The following is a 10489-nucleotide window of genomic DNA, read 5'->3' on the forward strand; positions in this document are numbered from 1 at the left end:
TTAACTATCACACCAAAACCACAGGCAGCTAAGAAAAGCTTAGGTAGGCTGGAATTCTTTGAACTGAAAAAAAAAAAAAAGTTTGTGCTTCAAAGAGTACTCTCAGAGAGTAAAGATAACCTCCAAAATGAGGGAAAACTGATTATTATTTATTAATAAAATAATTTATTAATAATTTTAATAATAATAGCATTATCAACGTTGATATTATTTTAATAATTAATTTATTGATAAATATGATTTATTAATCATATGTTTATGATCTATATATTTAAAGCTTATATATATATTTTAAAAAGCTTACAACTCAACAATAAAAAGACAAATAATCCAACTTTAAAGTGAGCAAAAGATCTAATACACATCTTCAAAGAAGATATGTAAGTGTCCAATAAATGTAGCAGATAGTCAGCCATCATTAATCATTAAAGAAATGAAATGAAAATCACCGTAAGATGCCATCTCACATCCACTGGCTGTAATGAAAATGACAGACAACAACAAATTTGGGGGCAGCTGGGGAGGAATTGGGGCACCACGTGCATTGCTGGTGGGAATGAAAAATGGTACAGCCACTGTGTAAAATGTATGAGTAGTTCTTCGAAAGTTAAAGTGGAATTACCATATAACCTAGCAATTTCAACTGAAAGCATGTGTCCACACTAAAACTTTCACGTGTGTGTTCAGGCAGCATTATCTGTAATAGCCAAAAAAGTGAAGAGATAAATCATTTCCCTACTGCCCTAGCAGCCTGAGGATTCCTGGATCTGACAGCATCCTGAAAGAGTCCCTTCAGGCTAGACGTGTGTGTTCAGTGATGGGCATTTTGTCAATAGCATTAGTGAACAATCGGGAGTGTTTTCAGGAGAAATGACTGAGTGGATTCTAGTGGTGATGGCAGCTAAGTTCTGATTGAAGCATATAATGGGGTAAGCCTATGACAATAAGAGAGACCCTTTGAAGAAGGCCTTAGGACCCTGCTATGATAAAAGAAGGTCTTGAGCCATAGTTATTGGACACTAAAAGTTACTATGATCTTATTATTATTCGAGGTCTGAAGCATCCTAGATGTACAAGGTACATCGCCTCCAGGGAGTCTGTGCGTTCTAAAGGGAGGGATGGTGTCTAATTCCTTCTCTGCATCTTCTTTCATATAATTATCTACTGTCACAGGGTAGGAAAGGACAAAAGATAGAAGGAAAGAAGATCCCTCACACACAGGTATCATTCGTGATTAAAGAGAATAATACAATAATAGAAATGAGACAAAAGGTTTTGAGAGAGAGAGTCATGTGTTTTTCTAGTGACTGTTCTTTGTATTACTTACATCAAAAAATCAAGTAGGATAATAACAGAGAATAAAAGGATTATGAACCATTAACTAAGGGTTCTCTCAAGATGCTTGAAGCCCCTGCTTAGCTGAGGTGGAGGAAAGAAACTGAGTCAAATCCTTTTCTGTCTCTATTGTTTTTCGGCAGAAATTCTTGTCTCCACTTCCCTGCCTCTCAACAAACGTACCTAAATATCACATGTGGTCCACTCCCTGTACTCGGTAATGGAAAATGGAAAGATGATACAAGCCAATGAAAGAAAATGGAGGAATTAAAAGTAAAAAGTGTGCAGAAGTGGCACAAACTGTTTCAGAAGCTAAGGGACTGAAAACGAAGCTACTCACCTCTCAACACTATGTCCTAGTGGAAACATTCTAAACCAGGTTGTGTTGCATAATTCAAAGGGAAAAAAAGACCAATCTTGAACCTCAGTTCCATTTAAGTGAGGTACAACAATAATTCTGGAGACAATGGGATGCACTGGAAATGGTGACCTCACAGGAAGACCGGCCTCATAGAAGCCAGCTTTGAGCTCTAGCTCCCCAAGCTGATGCAGTAAATATACTCCCTGGTCCTGCCTGCAGGCTCCCCCTCATGCCCAACCCTGCCATGGGCACCAGCCTACTCAGCTGAGGGGTTCATCTGGCTCCTGGCGGCAGTGAGTTTTGAACTAACGGATTCAGCAATCACTGGACTTTATCGTGGGTCAACAGCTGTTTCTGGAATATGCCCTGGACCTCCATGTTGCCCAGAGATGTTCTAAAAGGTATTGACAGTCATACCAATGCAAATAATTGCATTTTGGAGTACAAAGCATAATTCCTGTGAACTGTTAAGTGAATGCAAAAGACATCGAATATTTCTGAGCTCCCCTTGCCTTGCTTCATGGAAGCACTCATGTCCCATTCTATTAAAACCTGTCCATGCAGTCCCTCTGCTCTGAGGTCCCATGAATGTTGGCATCACCAGGAACCCAAGACACCATGTCAGGGGTGAAGAACAGGTGGTAACACTGAGATGCAGCCCAGTGAAAGGACACAGTTAAGTTTCTTATCAGCAGCTCCTGGAGGAAGATCTGAATTCAATGATTTACCTTGAGGAAGCGAAAAATCATACATGAGTCAGGAATGCACTGGAGAGCTTTCGCTGAATTACCCAAAGAGGGACCCAGTGTCTCGAAGATACCGTGGTGAGCTGGGCTGACTCTCCCATGCAGTTGTTTCTGGGCCAGTTCCTAATCCATATCAACGCAGTCACGTCCTTCCACTCACAAACATTCTCCAGGCCCATCCCAGAAACAGCCGTGGGCTGGGGAAGCCGACATGTCTGATTAGTGAAATTGGCTACAAAGCCTTCCAAGGGATGAAGATGGAGATAGGAGAGGGCTGGAACACGCCAACTGACGCTCAGGGACGAAGACTCTGTTACCCCAAAACGGGAACATAATTTAGAACAACATCATTTGTCATGGGAAATATGCATTGCCTGATGCTTCTCTTTCATACTGTATTTCGAGTTCTCTACCACATGCTTTAAATATAGGATTTTATTTAATCACCAAGACAAGCAAAGGCACTATTTTCTTCATTTTCAACATAGGAAAACACGGTTTCAGGAGTTCACTTTTTCTTTCTCAAGCTCAAAAAAATGGGAGGTGGGCTGTGGAGAAACCGAGAGAGAAAACACAGGTGTGTTTGGCCAAAAGGGTTGTGCTCTTTATACCAACCTATGTTGCCTCTTATTCTTTCTGGAACATTCCCTGCCTAGTGCTGCACAGGTAGGTATGGATGCCAGGATTAGAATTCTTCAATGTCTATGGTACATCCCAGAGTGGTGGGAATAAAGTTGGATAAACTGGTTGGAATTTAAGAGATGGGTCTGATCCTGAAATATTATTCATTAGAAACACATCACCTACAGATTTCATCTCAGTGAACTTTATTTTTTTTTTATTCTCGTCACAAAAAATAAATGTTGGACACCTACAGAACACCGTTTTGTTATCATTTTCTTTAATGAAACAATTGCAGAAAATCAAAAAGCAGATGAACCAACCAAGGAACCTACTGTACAACATAGGCAACTCTGCTCAGGGCTATGTGGCAGTATGGATTGGAAGGGGAATTTTGGGGGAGAATGGATACAAGTATATATTATGGCTGATGTCCCTTTGGAAAACATCGAAACATGGTTAATCAAGCTATACTCCATTGCAAAATAAAAAGTTAAAAAATAAACTCTACATTCTTGTGTAACCAGAGCATCCTCTGTACTTCCCGTTGTGATCAAACCTTCCTTACTGCAAGGAGGAAGGTGGGCCAATCACAGTGAGGCTCTGGCCTGGAAATGTGGGGTGGTGCCCACTAGGGCCAGACAAAATGCAGAGTTTGGGGGAGGGAGGCACAAGGGAGGTGCAAGTGATTCAGATCTCTGTCCTCAGTCGCCTCATCTGCCAGATTAGGGAGCCCCTCTTGAATATCTACAGGATCCTGTCCAACTCTCCTTTCTGGCCTTCTGATAGATTCCACACATTCAACCAGGGGGAGCCCCATAGCTAAGTTTCTTTCCTCACCGGTCTGTGCTGGGGGCTACGAGGAGACCCCCTTTCCACTATGGGCAACCAGGTGATCTGCTGCGTGGCCCTTTGTCTCTTTGGAGCAGGTGAGTCCCGGGTTCAGAGAGCAGATTCCCATCCTAAAGACGCTCAGCTCCAGAGCTAAGCCTTCCCTCACGGCAGCAGCATTGGCTGCCCTCTTGGGCCTTGTTTCCTGAGCCGCTCCCTTTCTTCCATAGGCACCGTGGCTGGTGGGGTCACTCAGACCCCTAAATACCTGCTCAAAAAGGAAGGCGGAGCTGTGACCCTGGAATGTGAACAGGATTTTGATTACGACTCAATGTACTGGTACCGACAGGACCCAGGTCTAGGACTGAGGCGGATCTTCTTCTCGCAATTTGTAAACACTGTTCAGAAAGAAGACATAGCTAAAGGCTACAGCGCCTCTCGTGAAAAGAAGCCTTTCTTTCCTCTTACCGTGACATCAGCACAGAAGAACCAGACTGGCTCTGTATCTCTGTGCTGCTAGTAGAGACACAGTGACTCAAGCCACGTCCTCTCTGCACACAAATGAGTCCTGCTTCCCACCAGGTGGCGGGCTTTCTGTGTTCAGTACCCTTGGCCGTCGGCTTCTTCCTCCTGAACCAGGCACCCAAAGCAGCTGCAGCAGGAACACACGTCTTGGAATGGCACAATCCTGATTCAGCAATCCACTGGGTTGATGCTTAAAAATCGCACCTGATCTACATTAGGGCTTCCCAGCTGGCACAGCTAGTAAAGAATCTGCCTGCCATGCAGGAAATGCAAAAGATGTGGTTTGATCCCTGGGTCAGGAAGATCCCCTAAAGAAGGAATAGCAACCCACTCCAGTATTCTTGCCTAGACAATCCCATGGACAGAGAGCCTGGCAGGCTGCAGTGCATGGGGTTGCAAAGAGCCAGATATGACTTAGCGACTAAATCAACTATGGAAAGGAAACAGGTTTCCTCCTTCCAGTGGAAGAATTTATGACACAAAAAGCCAGATTTTAAACATCACTTGATTGAAAACATCCACTGTAAACTATTCGAACTCTTATTATTTCAGGGTGGTCCTAATACTAAAAAGAACTCTTTGGTGAAATTTCATAATGGCTCCCCATTCCCATGGCCAAGTTGTAAGAAAGTGACTGTATGAAAGTCAAAAAAGTTAAAGTATCACTCAATGTTTTCTTAGTGGTAAGAAGCCATTGCATCAATTACCTTGGAAGAACAATTTCTAGAAAAATACAATCAAATAACGATAATGTTTCTTGGACACCATACACATAGTTTCTGAATTTAAAAATATACTAGAAAAAATAATGAGTAAATTAGACGAGTGAGAAAACCAGTTTAATTGTATAATAACTTAAATAGTCCAGAATTCTGAGGAAATAGAAAGGGATATGTGAGAAAAACCTATTGTCATGGCAGCTCGTATTCATGGTGACCTCAAGCTGGAAACACCCAAATGACCATCAGCAACACGGTGAACAAATAGCTACCTTAGGAATGGGAATGAAATCTAGCAGAAAAGCAAATGTTATTTGTGAAATCATGGATGGATTAATTATGGATCTCTTCTTAAAAAAGAAGCCAGAGCACAGACTGTACAGTTAAGACAGCAGCTACGTTCTGAGGGCATTTTAAATTTACTTGTAGAGAAGCATGAGGGAGGCTTCTGGGTTATGAAAATGTCCTATATCTTGATCTGGGTCATAGGTATATAGATGTACTCATTTGTGAAATTTCACTGTGCTGTACACTCAAGGTTTGTGTAGTCTATTACATGTGGATTTTATATCTCATTTTAAAAGCTGAGAAAGACAACAGTACAACAGCCACCTCAAAATGTAGTGACTTGAACATATATTATTCTCATGGTTCTGTGGGCTGAGTGGCCTGGCTGGGCAGTTCCGCATTTGGGGCCACTCATGCGGACTCGCATGGACGTGAGTGCCTGAGTGAACTCCGGGGAGATGGGATGGACAGGGAGGCCTGGCGTGCTGGATTCATGGGTCGCAAAGAGTCGGACACGACTGAGCGCGAACTGCACTGAACTGAAGCTGATGCGGTCATGGTCAGATAGTCCCTGAACTGAACTGAAGTGATGCGGTCATGGTCAGATAGGTCCCTGAAACTGAACTGAAAGTGATGCGGTCATGGTCAGATAGCCCTGAGGCGGGAGACCGCCTGAGGCTCCAGCCCCCGCACATCCAGGATGGCGTCTTTCCCGCGCGTGGCTGGCCCCGCCCTGGGGCGCCCGGGACAGCCTGTGGCGCCAGCCTAGCACGTCTGTCTTTCTGCCCTCAGCCCTCAGTGTGGCTACGTGGTTTCCTTGCAGAATGGTGGCCTCGGGTAGTGAACATGATTATCTCGTGGCTGGCTTCCCCTAGAGTGAGCTTCGAGAGACCCTGGAGGGATCTATAAGGTTACTTGTGACCCAGCTTCAAAAATCATAGCATCACTTTATTACCACATTCAGACTATAATAAAGAGATGTGTGTTTATATAATACATAGATATGTTTAGTATTCAGTCCATTATATGAGGGGACTGGCATAAGATACTCATGAAATAAATACTTCATTAAGAAGATGAGGACGTGTTTTTTTTCAATGTGAAAAAGCATTGAGGTTCTAGCCTGGTAGTCCTTATGTTCATCTATGGTCTAGTGATTAACAAGCATAAGTTGTCTTGATTACTTTGAGGATACGTTACAGAAGTAAAGAATTAACAATGTCATTTACCACACAAATATAGCCATTTCCTTACATAAGACTAGAAAACTACTATCATTTCAATGATCTAGGCCTCAGTTTCTGTCCTATAACATTGAGAGTTGGGTTAGAACATGTCTGAGTTCTTCCAGCAATGTTTGAATGGTTCTTTTATGGAAAAGGGCTTCCCTGGCGCCTCAGACAGTAAAGAATTTGCCTGCAATGCAGGAGACCCAGGTTCACTCCCTGGGTTGGGAAGATCCCCTGGAAAAGGGCATGGCTATCCACTCCAGTATTCTTGCCTGGAGAATCCTATGGACAGAGGAGCCTGATGGGCTATAGTTCGAGAGGTCACAAAGAGTTGGACATGACTGAGCGACTTTCACTTTCACTTGATTGAAAGAGGGGCGGATCCTGCATCAGTGGTAATGATGACCACCAGGGGGCAGACGAGAGCATCCTTAGAATTATGCAGACACTCAGCCCTCCTTCTAGGGGTGGAGAAAGAAAGGGCTAGGTCATATCTTTCTGCTGAGAGGTGTGGTGTGAGGCCAGTTCCTGAAGATGCTGGTGCTTCTGCTGCTTTTGGGACCCAGTACGAGCCTTATTAGCTAAGTAGCTTGGTCAACGTGTGTGTGTGTCCTGTGTGTGTTTGTGTGTGGTGTGTTGGCATGAGTGAAGTGATAGTCAGGGATGTGGACTTTATAATTTTTGAAGTTTTTTTGGCTGCTTGGTTGTGGGATCTTAGTTCCCCCACCAGGCATTGAACCTGGTCCCTGGCAGTGAGAACACTGAATGCTAACCACTGGACCAGCAGGGAATTCCTTAAGACTGTGGATTTTTTTACACTGGACAAAATGAGAGGGGACATGCCATCCTATTTGGAGGTGTAAAGGGTAAGGTGAGGAGCCACCAGTCAGGAGAGATGGGGGATGAGAAGCCTCAGAATTAGGACAGGATGATTTCACAAAACAAACAGGATTCCCTGGAGCCAGGAAAAAGGTGAGCGAGTGAGCCAGGGCTGTGGTTTTCTGCCTATGGTCATGTCTTCCTGTCCTGCTGGGCTCTCATCTCCTTGACCTCTGTCTCAGCAGGCCTCTGGGCTTGGTGCGCTCGTCTCTCAGCAGCCCCGCAGGGCTGTCAGTAAGAGTGGAGCCTCTGTGACCATCGAGTGCCGTGCAGTGGACTTTCAAGCTACAAGCATGTGTTCTGGTACCGTCAGTTCCCGAAACGAGGCCTCGTGCTGATGGCAACTTCTAATGCGGGCACTAATGCCACATACGAACAAAGGTTATAACAAGGGACAAGCTTCCCATCAGTCAGCCAGACCTAAAATTTTCATCTCTGATGGTGACAAGAGTGGATCCTGCAGACAGTGGCCTCTACTTCTGCAGTGCTAAGAGACACAGCGCTGGTAGAGATCAGAGACCCAGACAAGAATCTTGGTAGCAACCCCCTTCCCCACCCCAACTGAACCATGGGACCCTGTGGAAGGAGGTGTGGAGAGAGAAAAGCCACAGCCTCTCTGACTGAGTCATCTGTGGCTGTGTGTGTAGAAAGAGAAAGGGAGAGAAAAATATCTGAGTAGAGAACAGGGGAAGGTATGGTGTTGAGAACTAGCCATATGGAAATGGAGCTAGGCCTATAAATGGCCAACCAACCTGGAAAGTTCCCTGGGCCGAAAACTATAAAATCTGAATTTTTTTTCTGATTCTCCCATATGCTAATCATAAGTTCTTAGATAAATTGACACATAATCCTATAGGTAGATCCCAAAATGCTTCTATAAGCAATGAATACTTCTATATAGGCTTCCCTGGTGGCTCAGACAGTAAGGAATCCATCTGCAATGCAGGAGACGGGAGTTTGATCCATCCCAGGTTGAGAAGTTCCCCTGGAGAAGGGAAGTGGCAACCCAATCCAGTATCTTTCCTGGTAAAATTCCATGGACACAGGAGCCTGGCAGGCTATAGTCCAGGGGATCACAAAGAGTCAGACATGACTGAGTGACTAACTCTTTTATAATAAACACTGGAGTTTTTTTCCTCCAAGAAAATTCAGCACTGTCTTGTCACCATCCTAGACTCTCAAGACAAATGGAAGCATTAGGCAGCCAAGTAGAGATTTCACGTCATGAAAGAATTCAGGGATGTGCTATATACAGTATTGAGGTTGATGAAAGAACAGGGTAGGACTGGACCTGGCAACCCTCTACACCTAAGTATAGAGCATGTGCAGAACCTTCACAAGGGATCAGAGGGAAGAGAAGAGAGAAAGGATAATAAGAAAGAGTTCAGACAACAAGGCTTGTGTGCAAAACTAGAAAGTTCTGTCAGAAGCTACAAGCTAGTAAGTGAAGCACTGAGTTTAAACCCCTAGAATATCCTTTTCTAGGAAAAGGAAAAATCACACATTGACCATAAATCTTGTATCAGTTCAGTTTCAGTTGCTCAGGTCGTGCCCGACTCCTTGCGACCCCATGAATCGCAGCATGCCAGGCCTCCCTGTCCATCACCACTCCCAGAGTTCACTTAGACTGACCTCCATCGAGTCAGTGATGCCATCCAGTCATCTCATCCTCTGTCGTCCCCTTTTCCTCCTGCCCCCAATCACTGCCAGCATCAGAATCTTTTCCAATGAGTCAACTCTTCTCATGAGGTGGCCAAAATACTGGAGTTTCAGCTTCAACATCATTCCCTCCAAAGAAATCCCAGGGCTGATCTCCTTCAGAATGGACTGTTGGATCTCCTTGCATAGCCCAGTAAAAATAAGCAAAATATTAACATACACTTTGGAGAAGAAACACCTGTAATCAATAAACATTGATTTCCTGGTGATCAAGAAACATGGAGAAAGATGCAATTATATGTAAATGGATATCCATTTGATTAGCAAAATATAAAAAGCCTAGAAATAAAGAGTGTTAGAGAGAGTCTTTCAAATTGTGGTGCTGGAGAAGACTCTTGAGAGTCCTTGGGCTGCAAGGAGATCCAACCAGTCCATCCTAAAGGAAATCTGTCCTGAATATTCACTGGAAGGACTGATGCTGACGCTGAAGCTCCAATATTTTGACTACCTGGGGTGAAGAGCTGACTGGTTGGAAAGACCCTTATGCTGGGAAAGACTGAGAGCAAGAGGAGACGGGAGGAACAAAAGATGAGATGGGTGGATGGCACCAGCGATTCAGTGGACCCAAGTTTAAGCAAACTCAGCAAGATAGTGATAGACAGGGAAGCCTGGTGTGCTGCAGTCCATGGGGTCACAAAGAGTCTTGGACAACGACTTAGGTGACTTAACAACAACAACACACATGTGAGATCAAAAGGAAGAAAGTAAAAGAAACAACTTAAGGATATTGAAGCTAGGACGATGATGGTGGCAGTGCTAGAAATACAGGGAAATGAGTTTTAAAACATAATTAGGAAATGAAATCAAGACCTGGGTAACTGATTCATCACGAGAGGCAATAGATGGAGAGGAAGGTTTTGACTACAAGTCAGATGAATCAGGAGGACCAAGTGGGAAGAAGATCATGATTTTCTTGACATGGGGGATGCCTCTGAGACAGAAATCTCACCAGAAATATGCAGAAAGCAGTGGTATGTAGGAGTCAGGGGCTCAAAAAATGGACCTGGGTGAAGGTAAAAATTTGGGACAATTTCCATAATTGGAAGAATGAAAGTGCCTTCTTGATCCCTTGATGACAGAATATACAAAGAAAAGATCAAAGAACTGAGGACAGGGATCTGAGGAGCCCACTTACCTTGAATGTGGCCCTAAGAGATTAAATTTAATCAACTGATCAATAACACCAATGAGTACTGGATCAGTGACTGTGTAACTAAGTACCAGTAGCAAATCTCT

General features: G+C 43.9%; 1 gene segment (V, D, J or C); it reads left to right on the forward strand.

Moving 5' to 3' along the window:
• Nucleotides 1-3676: 3676 nt before the first annotated feature.
• Nucleotides 3677-7872, forward strand: LOC123466041. The segment is given in 3 exon segments: nucleotides 3677-3992; nucleotides 4125-4424; nucleotides 7720-7872. Coding segments are annotated over 3 exon segments (502 nt in total).
• Nucleotides 7873-10489: the final 2617 nt, after the last annotated feature.

This window comes from Bubalus bubalis, chromosome 8 (assembly GCF_019923935.1).
Source record: "Bubalus bubalis isolate 160015118507 breed Murrah chromosome 8, NDDB_SH_1, whole genome shotgun sequence".
In the NCBI taxonomy this organism is placed as follows: domain Eukaryota; kingdom Metazoa; phylum Chordata; class Mammalia; order Artiodactyla; family Bovidae; genus Bubalus; species Bubalus bubalis.